Genomic DNA, 15,739 nt, shown 5'->3' on the forward strand with positions numbered 1-15,739 from the left:
ATGTTAGACTTTATTGATGGTAAACACATTTTTAGTCACCCTTCCTGAATTTAGGGTCTATTTTGAATAATCTTAAATTCTCTTAAACATTTGCTTAAGACATTATTTTTTATACCACATTAGTGTAAATAATTTTAAACTATCAATTAATTAAATGTTATTTTAAGTATACTTTTTAAAATAATTATTATAAAAATTAATTATTTTTAATAATATAACAATTCAAGATTAATATTTTTAGTGTATAAGGACGATACTGATGTTTGAATTTTAGGCATGCAAACTACTCTTCCTCCCATTCCCCCCACTGGGTCGATTCTTTTTTACACTGAGTGTATTTCAATTAAACTTATTTTCTTATTGATCCTCCAAATCTCTTATTAAATACAAATTATATTAACATTTTGGTTTGGTTTAATTATCCTTTTGGTCTCTTAAATATTTTATAATTATGCGATTTTAATATCTTGGATTCCAATTTTATCAATTAAGATCTCAGATATTACAAATATATGATTTTAGTCCGTGGATATCACAAATTCCGAAAGACACTTTGTATGCCATTGGCCCGTAACTTGATTACAGGTCTCTTAATCACAAAAAGAAAACTATATTTCAGGTCATAAGACATGAAAATAGTCTCTAATGTCATGTTCCTACTCTTAAAATGGAATGAGAGATAGAGCTATTAAAAGGCAAAATATAATAAAGGATCTAGCTGAAAAAGGAGATCGGTGTTGATGCTGAAGAAGAAAACCATTTGAAATAGCAGTAGCAGATGAAGGATAGAGGCCTACAAGAAAAATGTGATGCATTCAAATAAAAAACACGATCAAGTCTGAAATTGAGAACCTAACAACAAAGATAAAAAAAACTTTTAAGATCTTTCACACACAAAACAAATGCGGTAAAGTCCACAATAGTATTAGAAATTAACTTTAAAATAAACTAAATAAATAATTTATCTAAAATGGAGAAGCTAAAACCAAGTACGACAATGTAAAGGACAATAAACAAAAAAGTAATGCATTCACATAATCCATGAACAATTCTAACCTATGAGCTTATAAGACATGATAAGACGATTTGGACTATGAAAAATTTCTGGGATCAAAATGCAATTCCAATTTCTAAAACAAAAAATAAAACGCAAAACAAATAAGACCAAAATATTAATAATTATCTAAACAAAAAAAAAAAAAGAGAGAAAACAAGCATTGAACACTAGGTATAAAAAAGGTTTAAATACAATTTTGATATTTTTATTTTATCAAATCCTTGATTTTGAATCATTCTATTTTAAAATAGAGATATTTGTTTCATATTTTAAAAAATACAACATTTTGGTTCAATCCTCAATTTTATTTAAATTTATTTCTTTTATTTTAGTTAATTAAATTATTTTTTGATGGTACCTTCAATAAATATGTTAGATCTAGAGTTCAATTTGATCAAAATAAAATTTAGACAAAATTGAGGATTGAATTGAAATAATGAATATTTTTAAAAAAATGAACAAATATCTTTATTTTAAAATAAATAGACCAAAATTATAAATAGAATAAAATAAAGAAATCAAAATTATATTTAATACAGAAAACTAACATTAATAATCTTTGATCACTTGGACTTACTCTCTTTTGCACATGAATGAGACAACAAGATGGATTCAGCAGATGATTGAGAACGAGAAACACAGGATCAGAAAATTCCTTGGATATTCTCCTTACAACATCTGGAACTTTTCTATCACATTCAAAGCCTTGTATTTAGAGATCAAACGATCAAGTATGGTATAACAATACTTTATAAACTTATCCATCAATCATTAATCAAGAATAACTCCAAAAGGTAACCTAACACTATTTTTTGAACAACAAAACGTTTTATACAATGTCAGAGAATATCAAGTATAAGAGCACGTTGCTCTATCAAACAATAAAATACGAAGTATGAGAGCACTTTGCTCTATCAGACAACAAAACAATGGATTATCAAGTATCAGGACACAACGTTCTTTCTATTAGAGAACCAAAAAAAAAAAAAAAGGAATGTCCTAGAATATAAGAGCAGAGTCACACCTGTAACATCCTATTCAAGATGGGTAAATAAATAGCAGAGGGCATTCATTCTTATTCTGCATCTTATACCGGAGGCAGTAGAGATGAGAAGACTCCAAAACATGCCTAGTCTGCACTCTCATTCATAAATCTAAAAGTGCTTCCAAAGCAAGTTCAGGATCCTCAATTCTCATTAGTTGCTCTGCTACTACAACAGGGGTGACTTCTAATTTCTCCAATAGCCCATCAATTTGTTCAAAGAGTGGATGATCTCCTTCGATGTCCAAATAATCGGAAAGCCTTGTCTTTGAGGATGGACATGTCCATATGACTAGGACGCAGCAACGCTGGGTCAATTCTTTCTCTGTGGTTCTTAGTTAAGAACTTCAGATTATAATCCGTTCCTCTCCACAACTTGACCACAAGCCATCCATGTAGTTAAGTAGACCTGACAGATTCACTCTTAACCTATGCAATGATTTTCAGGAACCACAGTAACAAGTTATTACTCCACTTTCAAGAAGAGACTGTCTAAATAAATAAAGGGTATAAAAAGAAGTTTATAAATAATAAAGAAAATAAAAAATATTAATTATATTTCTAAAATTCGCATCATTAGTTTATTTGAATTTTTTATATGACACCTCATATCTTAATTAAGGAATTTAAATATCAAACCGCTTATGTCAGTATAGTCTTTATACTTAAATTAAAATTACTTATTTTAATCTCTCCGCATGTATTATTTAACTCATCTTAATTACTAATTTTAAAATAAGTCACACATATCTATATTACATATAGTCCTATCATAAAAAGTAATGTGAATTACAAAATCATTAGATAATCAAATTTGACTTTTTTTTAATTCAAACCTGAGCAATTTATGATAAATTTTATATTTTTATTTTATATTTTGATTTTAGTTTAATGTTTTATTAAAAGACCATCTAATCCCTCCCCATCAGCCACATCTCCCGCTCCGTCTCCATCGTCGGCGAGTACTCCTACCTCCGCTACTCCCACGGCACCCACTTCACGCGCCTCTCCATGCAGGAGGTCATGGCCACCGCCGTCCAGGCTAAGCCCTTCCCCGTCGACCACCGCAACGAGATCTACCTAATCCTCACCGCCGAGGACGTCACCATGGAAGACTTTGCCGCGCCGTCTCCGGCTTCCACTACTTCACCTTCCCCTCGAAGGCGGGCTACACGCTCCCTTACTCGTGGATGGGAAACTCCGGAAAACAGTGACCCGAGGTTTGCGCTTATCCCTTCGCCGTCCCCGGCCACATGAGCGGCGGCGGCCCGACCACCTCACGCCGTCGAACGGTGACGTCGGAGTGGACGACATGGTAAGTGTGATCGGGAACCAGATGGCGGAGCTCTCGCAAACCTGCTCGTGAATGCGTGGTACGCCCACCGAGTCGGAGATTTATGCTAGGGGTTGTACGGAACGGGTGGTGGTGGCGGTTATATTGGATCTTAACGGTAGGAATGGACGGAAGTTTCTGGTGCAGTGAAGGAACTGCCAGCAGCACTATGCATTTTTACTAATATACGGTGGTGTACGTTTTTTACGGATTTACGGTGGAATTCGGTCATTTTTCGTGCCAGAGAAAAAAAAAAGTTTGTATTAAAAAAAATCAAAATATACGAATTGACAAACTGTATTATTTATAGATATTAATTAAGATAACTAGTTTTATAGATTATAGTCTATGTTAGACAAAATTAATGAAAAAGCTAGTTAATAGTTGAAAAGTTGAAAATTAAAAACTAACTTATTAAATTATAAGTATTAAGTAAAAATAAGTTATTAAAATAGCTAAAAATTATAAAATGATAAAAAAAAAATTCATGATTTATTTAAAAAAGATAATTAGAAAATTAAATATATATATATATATATATATATATATATATATATATATATATATAAAGTTAGAAGTTAAAAGATAAGGTTTTAAAAATTATTACTTCTAGTAGTACTTCAAAAAATATTGGAAGCTATTGAAAAATGACTAAAAAATTTTATATAGAATTTTTTAAAATATTAATTTTTAATTTTTTATATTTTTTTTTATTCTCAATATATTTATTCATTTTTCTAGTTATTATTTTTAAATAAATTATAATTTTATTTTTATTGTCATTTACACTTTTTAATTACTTTAATATCAAATACTTATAATTTAATAAATTAATTTTTTAATTCTAATTTTTAATTAACTTTTGAACAAATTTTGTTAAACATAACCTTTAGCATCAACATTTAAAGTTGAACATCACCTCCTGAGTCTTTCATATTTGACTAAGTCAACCCAATGTACGATACAGAACTCGCATGAAAAATGTAGAACAACTTCTCTGGAACAAAAATTCAACTAATGGTACGAGATGAGTTTTTCACACACTTTATTTAGGATTTAGATTTACACCCCATTTTACATCCATGTAAATGAACTGTATTTTAATGTTATCACAAGACATGATTCAAAGAAGAAAAAAGATGGATGTAAATGGAGTGGAAGAAAAATACTCTTAAAATATCAAGAATAATACAAGTTCCCACTAATATATTTAAATCTATTTATATCTTTTCTCACATTGCTTCTCTGTTATTTAATTGCTTAATAAGAAGAAAAAAAAATCATTTTCACAAATAATTATAAAACTATCACATTGTTTTTATCTTGTCTACTTTTAAAGATTTCTATAGAAAATTCAAAAAATAACATTTTTAAAGGGAAAGGACCAAAAAAAAGTTTAACATTTTTATAATTGTTTATAAAAAAAATAACTAAACGTTTTCTCGTATCAAGCTAGAGTAAATCAAATCCATTATAAAAAAACCACATAATTTCAAGGCTTCGAGTAATTGAGATCGAAGCCGAAAACAAATACATTGATATAGAGTAGCATTCCTGTTATAACATTTCCAAAAACAGGTTCGTTTCCTCATTTTTTAGGGATGTCCAAATATATACACAAAATGGGATTAATTTATATTACAGAAGTTATTTATCCTTCGTATCCTCAGGCAAAGCAGATACTTTGCAGATAGGACATAATTTCTTCATAGATAGCCACTTTTTAATGCAGCTCACATGGTAGTCATGTCCACAAGTTTGAAGTGTTCCAACATCGTCCATATTCTTGTACTCTTCCTGTAATCTCAATAAAAACTCGTAAGCACCCGATTAATGCTATCCAAAGACATCTATCTAAAATATTTATTACGAATGGAAGAATAAAAACATACCAGACATATTACGCAGTTTCCTTCGTCTTCACTTTGCTCAGATGAACAATATATTGTTTCCGTCAAACATTTGGAAAGCAAATCCTCAGAGACTCCTGTGTTCACATAGCCAATCCTCTCACCAAGTGCAAGTAGTTCCTGGTCAAACCAGTCATCAAAATAATTAAAAAATCTTAGTACATAATAATGATAATATTAATTGCAACACTAGAAACAGTGGTAAATTAATAATCACCTCATAACTCATGTTATCTACATCCATCCTCATGTCTCGGTGCTGATCAAGCATATTCCTGGAACCATACACTGATGCACGCTCAACAACCATGAAACCCTGAAAGCCAACAAAAAATGCAAGAAAAAATTAAATGAGTCAGCCAGTGGTAGTAATACCAGAAAGAACAATTTTGCTGTTCTCAATGAACAATGCAACTGGTTCAAAAGAATATTGGAAGTAATTTGCTTAGATTTTGCAAATAAACAAAGCATCCCTATTTAAGGTTAACTATGGTTTACAATCAAAAAAAGGAAAAAAGGTGTTCCAAATTCCAGATGTTACACAGATATATCCTTCCATTAAGACTGACACAAAAATAGAGTTCCTTGAGATACTGGCAAAAGATACCTCAGAGGAAAATCGATCATGGAGACCACTCTCCTCAGTCAATGATCGATATCTTTCACTAGAAATTCTTGACCTCCCATTTCTATCACCATTCCTCCAGCCAATGGTGCTCAATGGCCTTGGATGTCTAGAAGAGTAACTTTCAGCTACCATAGGCAATCCATCATCAGATGTCACATGTCCCAAGCGCAAGCTTGAAGAAGCCCTAAAAGTTGGTGTGGATCTCTGAGAATAGTTGCTTCGAATTCCCCTAGCGGTCTGAGTATGAGTATTATGAAAACTTTGAGGAGCAGTAGGATTTCTGCTTGCACCAAATTCATGATGGAAGCCCCCAACATCTACAGAAGCATTGCTAGCAGTAGCACCACTTCCAACAAGGAAGTGACTTGTTTCAAGACCAAAAGAACTTGTATCTGCATTTTAAGTCAGATTTTTTAGATATAAAGGCAAAGAGAATGGAATGTGTATGTATTGATACTAACATTTATGAGCAGCAAACTAACCTGATAATAACACCCTTCCATTAGCTGGAGACATGTTCATTTGGCTCCAATCCCTTGTTAATGTACCAGAAGTCTGACCAGAAAGATCCGCCATGCTAGAATGGTCAACTGGTGGGACAGTAGGGTAGGAATTGTGTGAATGATTACTTGATAAATGGGTCCTAGACAGATTGGAATCCAAATCAAGTGTAGAACGGCTCCTCACATTCCGCAAAGAACCCTCACCCTTAATTGAAAGGCCAGTACCTCTGAATGTGGGTGTCATAGTAAAATGATCCCAGGGCATATATTGAGAATCAATATTTGGCTTCTCCTGCCACAATTCTGAAGATATAGGAAGATCAGTTGAACTCCCAGCATTAAAGTATCTACTAGTACTGCCTCCCTCGTAGACTGAAGGAATTCCAGGGCTCTTACGCTTGTGATGCCCTTGTCCACTTCCCATTGTAAGATCAATAAAACCAGCATCAACATGAAATGTTTGTCTGTCATAATTGGAGGAAGAAGGTTGGTGTAAATAATTTTCCGACACTGTAAAGAATGGTCCAGCACTAGACGAATGCACAAAATGATCATTAGAAGTGCCTGATGCATCTGACTGGTGAGGAGGTACAACAATGTTGTGACTAGAGGATGCATATCCATTTGACCTTGAGGAAGAATTCCAATGAGAGGGGAAAGATATGCTATCTATGGACATATTTTCAGCAGGATAAATAAATGAACTATTCTCTGAAGTGTTAGTCCTACCTGCAATAGAGGGCCGTCTAATATAAGTAATATGGTGCTTTTGCAATCAACTAAGTCGGTTATACTTAAAAAATAAAAGGACTAATGAACCAAAATACAAGAAGTGAGGCATATATATTTAACATTACCAAGGTGCACATATTGTTGATCAGTATGCAAATGATTCCAGTTCTGGTCAGGCTCACCATCGAACAATGAAGATGTGTTATGTAAGTGCCTATGACCCATAACTGCCACTTGCAATCTTGGGAGTCAAAATAGACACTGTAGTTGAATCAGATTTGCAAATAATTCACAACCTGCAAGGAAAATAACATCTGAAACTGAAGAAACTTAATATCAAAATTAAAAATAAAAATTAACAATCAAGCAAAGCTGCTTCCAATCCACAACTAGCAAGACTAAAGCTTTATCATGACTGCAGTGTATGCAATAACATTAAAACAAAATATAATTGTTATTAAATACTGGTTAAAAATGCTCAATTGAGCCTGTCAGCCTTGCATTGTCATATTAATATGTACCATACATATCACTTATACAAACCTATTCAAAATAATTATGTAAAGGAAAATCTCAAGACTTGACTAGATGCCAAATTCAACTCAGACACTTTCAATGACAACCCATATATTATAAAACCATAACAAATAGCAGATACGTTGAATCAAGCACAGTTGAAAATGAACCTAATTTATCAGTATACACTTGGATAAAGTTTGTGAATTTTATTTTGGTCAGAATTGTGTTTGGAGTAACATGATTTATATTAGATACTTTTGTCTCAAAATGTTTTTTTTTTTTTTACAAAATGAATGTTGTTAGGATGATATAAATCAAATTCACTTTGGAATTTGTAATTACAAAAAAAGATATAAATATTATAATAAAATATTATTGGGGTGATATAATACTAAATTGTAAAGGTATTTTTGTCAAAATCATAAATGAACATTTTTCCCCTAATGCAAAAGTAACAAAAATGTTGCTTCAGCATTTAAGGAGTCAAAACTACATTTGAGAACAAACTTAATTTTGCCTTAAACTGTGCCAAACAGGATTCCACCGTGTTTGAGGTTTCTTTTCATACACAAGCAAGGTTTAGGGTGGTTTCTACATGAAACCAAACATGCTTTTAATCATTTGGAGATATTTGCACGGGGAAGGGAGAGAAGACATTAGAGATACATATGCATACAAATATGTGAAAGAGAGTAGGGTCAGAACTCAGAAGTCACAACTCTGTCAGGTTCTTTTCTTTTTTTAAGTTAAAGTTAATAGTAGTTCTCATTATCATAAACTGCAAGTAGCATGTCAAGGACGACTTGACTGGGAAGAGTAGCTATTGACAGGCACAGCAGGAGACCAAAACCTAGAGTTGATGTAAGATGTGTGTGATCAGAATACGTCTTCCCCTCGACCTTCCAAAAAGAAAAAGTGTACTACACTATTACATCTAGCCAGACTTTCTTTTTTTACTTCCAGAATATACATTAATACAACCACCATTGCCACTTCCACATCATTAAAAAAAAATCCATCAATTTCTCATATATTATTCATCAGGTTTCACCATTTTCCATTCAATACTTTCTAGGCCCACAAAATGATCCCCATCTGGACAATTTAATTTTCTTGAGGAAACAAATAACTAGTTTACATATGCTTATTTGATATCTACAATACCAATCCATTGACACTGCCCAAAAATGCATGAAAGATGAAGGTTATAAGCTTGGTGAGTTGAAATGCCATCAAAAGGCATGCATGAAAACTGAATCATAGATAACGACCATTCAAATTTGACCAAAGAGGAGAAACACCATGAACAATTATTTCAGGAGGGAAGGAAATCAACCTAAAAAATATCCTGTAAACACTAAATACTTGGCACTCATGGTCTCCTTAACAGTAATAAATTACCAACTTCCCCAAATAAGTCCACTCACTTGATGCCATTTACCCATATGCCTCTATCCACTGATACAGAAAGAGCACCTTCTAGTCTGAGGCAAGAAAACAAAGAGGATGGAAAAAAAATAAACACAAGAAAAAGAATGGCATTGCTGAGATATAAATTAGATGATGAATCCACACTCTAGCTTCTCATGAATGGCAGCAAGAGTTACGATTAACTTAATAAAAACAGGAAGGATTGGAGAATAGGATGACTAACGTATCAGATATTACCTGGTAAGGTTTAGCAAGTATTAGAAGGTGTTAGCATTTTCTAATCTTTTCCTGCACTTGAAAATAATAATCAACTATGCACATTGAGCACATGGTGGGGGGGGGGGGGGGAATACTCCTATCTGCCCTCTAATCAATAATCAAGACAAGACCAAAGAAACAAAAAAAATTAAGTAAATCCTAGGAACCACTAAAAAATACAGGATATTCCACTCCACAGCTTTTTGATAGGGAAAAATACAAAGCAATTTATAATGAAATTTGCTTGAAGAACAAAATTAGATATTGTTTCTATTAGAGATGGTGGAGAGAGAGACATAGAGAAAGGTGTATGTCTAATACCTTAGCAGAAAAAGTAGAGGAAAGCATTCATGAGAGCATATAAGACAGTCTGAAAAAAACTGTTTACTGCTAGACAGTATTTTTACAACAAGAAATATCATAGAAGAGAATATTATATTGGCACAACTGTACTCTAGCATTAATTTATATTATATTAAATAGAAAATATAAAATTATTTTATAAGCAGGAATTTAAAAGAATAAAAACCTAGCTTCCGGCTTCCACGTGGAAAGCAGAGAAGGCTTCAGAAATTTTGTTACCTTAAATAAATCATGATAAATCAAATAAAGTTGTTTTAAAAAGAGCTTGGGCAGCTGAGTATCACCACGCATATTTATAATTATAATTATATGCCATTGTTCTGACATGATTCGTTATGCTTATTTTTTATGAAAAAAATAGTTTTTCAGTGAAAAGCTCTGTCTTGAAAATTTTTTATTATAAAATTTTGTTAACACAAAGTGAGATAAATCCAAACTCAATGGAGAAGTAAATTAAACTATTAATTATTGAAGAAATTAAACATCAGAAAACAATATATTTAGACAGGCCTCACTTAATATTAAACTTTGGTTTCAGATTTTGCTAAAATCCAAATACTAAATGATATCCAAGACATCAAAAAAGACAATCAGTCATTAAGCTTTCAAAGTATAAAGATTTCACTGTTAAATGATATTTTACATGATATTTTATTTCTACCAAACACATTCTTATTTATGTTGTTCTTCAAAGCTATAATCATGGGGTATATTGGCTTTACATTAAAAATAATGGAAAATTTCAAATAAGTATAAAAGCTTTATGGCTATCTCCAAATAGAAAATTTTCCATTTACCAGAATACAAACAATTGAAACATGTTGCCATATCCAATTCTAATCAATTTTGTTCACAATCAAACATAATTGTTTGTCTTGTTAAGACCATCCATTGCCCCCAGTAAGGCATGACAATTAAAAAATAGGATGTACAGGCTCGAACATGGAAGTAAAATATTTTCCATCCCCCATAAATAGGTAAAGTAAAAGGAAGAATGCCTGCAATTTGGTTAGGCTATCAACACCTTGACATAAGTTTCATTTCATTCCTCATTTAGAACCATGAAGGAAGATGATATAACCAACTCATGCCTATCAAACAGCTTCCATGTCAACGAACTCATAGGCTCACGTCAAAAGAAAGAATCATCAGCGTTACACCAATCCCAGCCATGAATTGTTGCATTATTGGAGAAACCAACTGTTTGCTGAACCAGAAGATGAACTGACATAGAGAGCAGCCTATGTCATTTAAGAGAGGATGCATATCACTACAGCAGCCTCCTCCATCTATCATATGCCCTAATGGTTCAAAATGGCAGTTTGCATAGTGCATGTTAATGTGTTGTGAATGCTCTATGGAAATTGTACTCCTACACTCATTATACCAGCCCCTACTAAACAGCACCACTTCCATGGCAGATTCCATATTTAAGAGAACAAGCATTCAACAAGAAAATTTAGAAGTTACAGGAAGATAGTACTGAGGTTTACCAACATCCATATTTTAGCACCTCAGAGCACCAATTAGAACTATAACAATGGTATATGAGAAGTTCCATGACCCTCCCTAAATTTCCTGTAACAGCTCACAATGACATCTTGCATCACTAAACATTGGATGTGACCAGTCTATTGCCAAAGTATCCTCAGAACAATTGCTAAGCCATCTCACGCCAAACAACCATCCAATTCCAAAAGAAGGATGACCATGATCTAAAGGACACAATGCAACTGAACAAGGCCTATACAACTCTTCCAATTAACAGAGATTCTTCGGCACAATATACCTTCTTCCTATATGAAAGTTGGCTAACAAAACACTCCATAATTGTGGCATATCATGCTAATAAGTCCTGAGAAAACAGAACATGCAAAGTTGACACTCATCAGTTCTATTTTCTCTCCATTAATCCAAGATTGGAAAGCACCTACAACATCATCTGCAATTCAGACAATGTAATGGAATAGACCAAATGAAGAAGAAATCACCAACTTCCATAACCTGCATAATGCAAATGCGAAAGCGAACCCAATTTTTGCCGATAATAACAAATTTAAATTTTAAACCCACAGGTATAAGTACGTATATAAATAAACGTTTTTTTAAAAGATCTATGAAGTGTAAATTATTATTTAAACAAAGTAGGAAAGAGAGGGAATGAAGGAGAATTTCCAATGGAAGCGCATCTCACCAGAACATGTAGAGATAATAATGTACAATGCACAAACACTCAAACAGCACCAAGAAACCTGCAATTAAAAACCATCAAAACCCAATTGATTCTAAAGAAATCGGATAAAAATCAGACCAACAACAATATCTTCTAAAGCATCCAATATAAAAAACTATAATTCTTGACAGGAAATTAGTATTCAGCAAGTTAGCTTAAGTTGCAAAGACAAATATCAAAATATAAATAAAAAAAGTACAAGATAAAACCAATATACTGGAAGGCATGAACTGCACCCCCTGTGATGCAGATATACAGACAACCAAACATGAGACAAACACATTGGGATAAGATTTTCCCTTTCTTACACAAGGCAGGGGAGGAAATCCTAACTAAAAATCAGGATATGAACACATGCAAAGAAAAATTATGTACGTCGTGTAATACAAGCAAATATCAACATTCATTGTTTTTCCCTTCTGCTACAAAGAGATATTTTGTAAGAAAGCTTTCTGCGATGTCTATCCATCATCAAGCGTATCAGGCAAAAATGGTGATTTACGCCCGGTTTAGACTACCTTCTTCATAAGCACTTGTAAGAGAAGAAAATAAGAAAGTAAAATGAATTAAACTTCTCCCATAAGTTAAAATCAATTCATGCACCTCAACTTTTGGAGAAGTTAGATGAGAGAACTTTTATAAAAGTTAAGTACATAAGTTGATCCAAACAGGGTTTTAGGGGCACTTCAAATAGGCTCAACAAAACTAAATGCAACAGCACACAAAAACATCAACAATGAAAGAATCTACTACAACGATAAGATTCCTGTAGGAGGGGTTCAGAATCACATAACTTCCTAAAACAAGAGAGCATGCGTGGATAAAACAAGAGTTCTGTTATGCCACCACATATACAATTTTTTTCTTTATTTTTACTTTTATATATAATATAAGAAGTTGATACATCAATGTTAAGATGAAACATAAGTGGACTCACGATGTTTTCTACCATTCTCACAAAGGAACGCGAAACACAAACAAAACCAGAAAAAAAAAATTAATCAAACTCTTATAAAAAAAAATCTGATAAACCATAGAATTTCCCAAGGGAAATCCAAAACTCTCGAGCAAACGAACAATCTGAGGATCAGTAGCATCATAAAGAACAAACACGTGGCAAAAACAAACAACAACGAACACGCGAGAGAATAAAACTTGAAAAACTGCAAAATCGGCTTGAGGATGCATCAGAAACAAACAGGCTGAAACTGATGAAGCGAGTGCATACCGAAAGCCAAAGAAAGAGAAAGCGTATGATCGTCAGCAAAATTCTCACAGAAGCAGGGAAACGAATAAACGTCAGAATACGGAATTGATAAAGGAGAACCAACCTGATAAACGTGGCTGAGGAATCGGAGAGGAGACGGCGCCGTTTGAGTGACGATCTTAAACACGCAAGATGAGAGAGAGAGTTGCAGAGGAAGAAGAAGAAGAAGAAGAAAGGTGTAGGGAAATGGGTTTGTTTGTTGTGAGAAGGAGACAATGAAATAAAGCGGCTGGTAGCAGCAATAAGAAATGAAAAGGAAAATGAAAAAAACAAGAGGAGGAGAAATTCCCTTCCCACGTTCTTACCGGTTACCGATGCAACTCGTATGCTGTTAACTCCTTTCATAATTTTCAGTTCCTCTTTATTAAACTACAATGATCATAATTAATGCTTCCATTTTGATCATAATTAACTCCACTGACTGACTAAATGAGTCTGAGTTAAGTAGAATATTTGTAGTTTAGATTTGGCAATTAAAAACAATAATAAACTATTTAAGTTTAGCTTATTTATTCAAACGAGTTCAATTAAAAATTTGAGTTTAACTTGTTTAAGAAAAATAAAATAAAACTTTTGAGTTTAACTGAATTTTTTTATAACTTGGTTATTTTTTATGACAATTTTTCTTATATTATATGTTAACTTATGTTGAATATGAAAATAAAAAAATACAGAAATCAAGATTAATAAATCATTGACAAAATTGAATTATAACCGAATCAAAATTAATTATGAGATTAAAAAGATGCAAACTAACAGAAATTAAATGTGTGTAATTAACTAAATATGTTGATAAAAGAAAAAATAAGTCCATATATATATATATATATATATAGTTTGCACTTCATGAAACATGTGAAGTGTACTTTTAGTTCATACATAATACAACTGAATTCGGCTTGAAACATAAAGTAATAAGCATATAATTGATGCTTAAACATGTTTAAAAGGTATGATTATCAATTCTACCATACTATATTATATATAGAATTATGCTATATAAATTTATGAGGAGATTTTTCTCATCCACATAATCTAATTTAATTTGACTTGAATTAATTGAATACTCATTATAATGTGTGAAATATCATGTTCGGAGCGGGAAAAAAAATATTTTTTAACCCCAGAAATAGATTATAACTTTAGAGTTTTAATTTTGATATTTGTTAGTATAAACATATTTATATTATGACAATTAAAATAAAGTTAAGTATATTTTTTAAGTTATTATAACAAAATTCAACAAATTTTAATTATATAAAAAATTATACTTGGATGATACAATATATTCTACTTAAAAATCATATATTAATAGTTTTAATAAGGTGTCACATGAAAACTTGCTTGCACACTAGTTATATGAAAAAGTAATTACATCAATAAATTTCTTTTTTGTTTTGCTATGAATGTAATTTTAGTTACTCAGAATGTCTTAACTAAGAAAAGTTTTAGTGAAAAAAGGAAATAATTTACGCTAACATTTTGTTTAATTATGATTTTGAGCAGTAAAAAAACGTTGAGATGAAGATACATTCAGCACATGGTCCTCATGTTGAATATATATGTATCTTCCGAATTATGTCTGGTTGACTTCAACAAAAGAAAAGTTCATGGCCCTGTTCGTACAATTGACGGGTGGAAGTTATTCTTGTGGGTTTTAATTTAATTACTGTGCCTACCTTCCTTCACAATGATCGACACGTTCTTTGGTTGCAATATTCCGGCCATGGCATGTGGACACAATGCTTTATTACTTATTAAAAAATAAATTTAAAGCATTTAACTCAATAAAGTAAAATCCCCTTCTTCTTTTCTTTCCCTTGAATCCCATCCTTCTTTTGAGCATAATGTTAACAATATAAAGGAAAAAAAAAAGAAGAAACGCAAATTTTGACTTTAACATTGATAAAAATCAACTCTAGGGACAAAAAAGGTAGCATGTGGTAAATGAATAATATATGATGCACTATTGCACTGCAAGGAAAAGGACCTAATTCACAAAGAACAATCCAACAATGAGAGCATATGCAATGGGTCTGGCTTGGGTAATGCTTCGATCGACAATATTTATTTATAGGCAGCATTAGTTCACCAGGTCCCCACTAGCTTTTTCATTTGCGAATTTGAAATGTGCTCACTGCTTAGTGGTACACGAATTTAGCCGATCAAACAAAGAGGGGGGGACACATGTGAGTATTTCACCATATAATTTCAAAGAAGCATCTTAAAAACAACAAAAGATGCATTCTCATTTCTTTGAAAAACAAATGCATGCTTTTTATGTTAGCCCTACGACCACTATTTACTTTGTATTTATCGGTGGTTGGCGTATTTCAACATTAACTAAAGTATGGAAACTGTGCTTTAATTTATACATCAGGAGAGCAAATGTTAGATTAGTTAATTAAATGAATTAGCATAAATTAGTTATTAGAGATTTTTATAATACCAAATTGATGAAAA

The 15,739-nt window shown here is 32.2% G+C and overlaps 1 protein-coding gene and 1 pseudogene across 7 annotated transcripts; one reads left to right on the forward strand and one right to left on the reverse strand.

Annotated features, from left to right (window-relative positions):
• The first annotated feature begins 3,014 nt into the window (after window positions 1–3,014).
• LOC114398378 lies at window positions 3,015–3,706 on the forward strand (annotated as a pseudogene).
• Window positions 3,707–4,903: 1,197 nt separating this feature from the next.
• LOC114400510 (probable E3 ubiquitin-protein ligase RHG1A) lies at window positions 4,904–13,524 on the reverse strand. 7 transcript variants are annotated; one of them, XM_028362991.1, is made up of 9 exons: window positions 13,341–13,524; window positions 11,971–12,028; window positions 9,152–9,208; window positions 7,331–7,501; window positions 6,453–7,202; window positions 5,950–6,362; window positions 5,560–5,658; window positions 5,325–5,462; window positions 4,904–5,229 (listed from the first exon to the last, which is right to left on the reverse strand). In XM_028362991.1, exons 4-9 carry the CDS (start codon window positions 7,428–7,430, stop codon window positions 5,080–5,082), a joined length of 1,650 nt encoding a protein of 549 aa, XP_028218792.1. In that variant the 5' UTR covers window positions 7,431–7,501; window positions 9,152–9,208; window positions 11,971–12,028; window positions 13,341–13,524; the 3' UTR covers window positions 4,904–5,079. The 7 variants fall into 7 exon arrangements, with proteins under 7 accessions (XP_028218792.1, XP_028218790.1, XP_028218788.1 ...); XM_028362989.1 differs by having other exon boundaries at window positions 9,061–9,208; XM_028362987.1 differs by having other exon boundaries at window positions 9,061–11,631.
• Between the last annotated feature and the right edge of the window lie 2,215 nt (window positions 13,525–15,739).

Source organism: Glycine soja, chromosome 19 (assembly GCF_004193775.1).
Source record: "Glycine soja cultivar W05 chromosome 19, ASM419377v2, whole genome shotgun sequence".
NCBI lineage: Eukaryota > Viridiplantae > Streptophyta > Magnoliopsida > Fabales > Fabaceae > Glycine > Glycine soja.

What these genes read in the sequence shown, in the direction of transcription:
- LOC114400510 (XM_028362988.1), bottom strand. Translation starts at nt 7,430, where the DNA reads ATGGGTCATAGGCACTTACATAACACATCTTCATTGTTCGATGGTGAG. An exon ending in TCAACAATATGTGCACCTTG is followed by an intron (nt 7,203 to 7,330) that starts GTAATGTTAAAT and finishes CCTCTATTGCAG; the next exon opens with GTAGGACTAACACTTCAGAG. An exon ending in ATGATCGATTTTCCTCTGAG is followed by an intron (nt 5,659 to 5,949) that starts GTATCTTTTGCC and finishes GTTGGCTTTCAG; the next exon opens with GGTTTCATGGTTGTTGAGCG.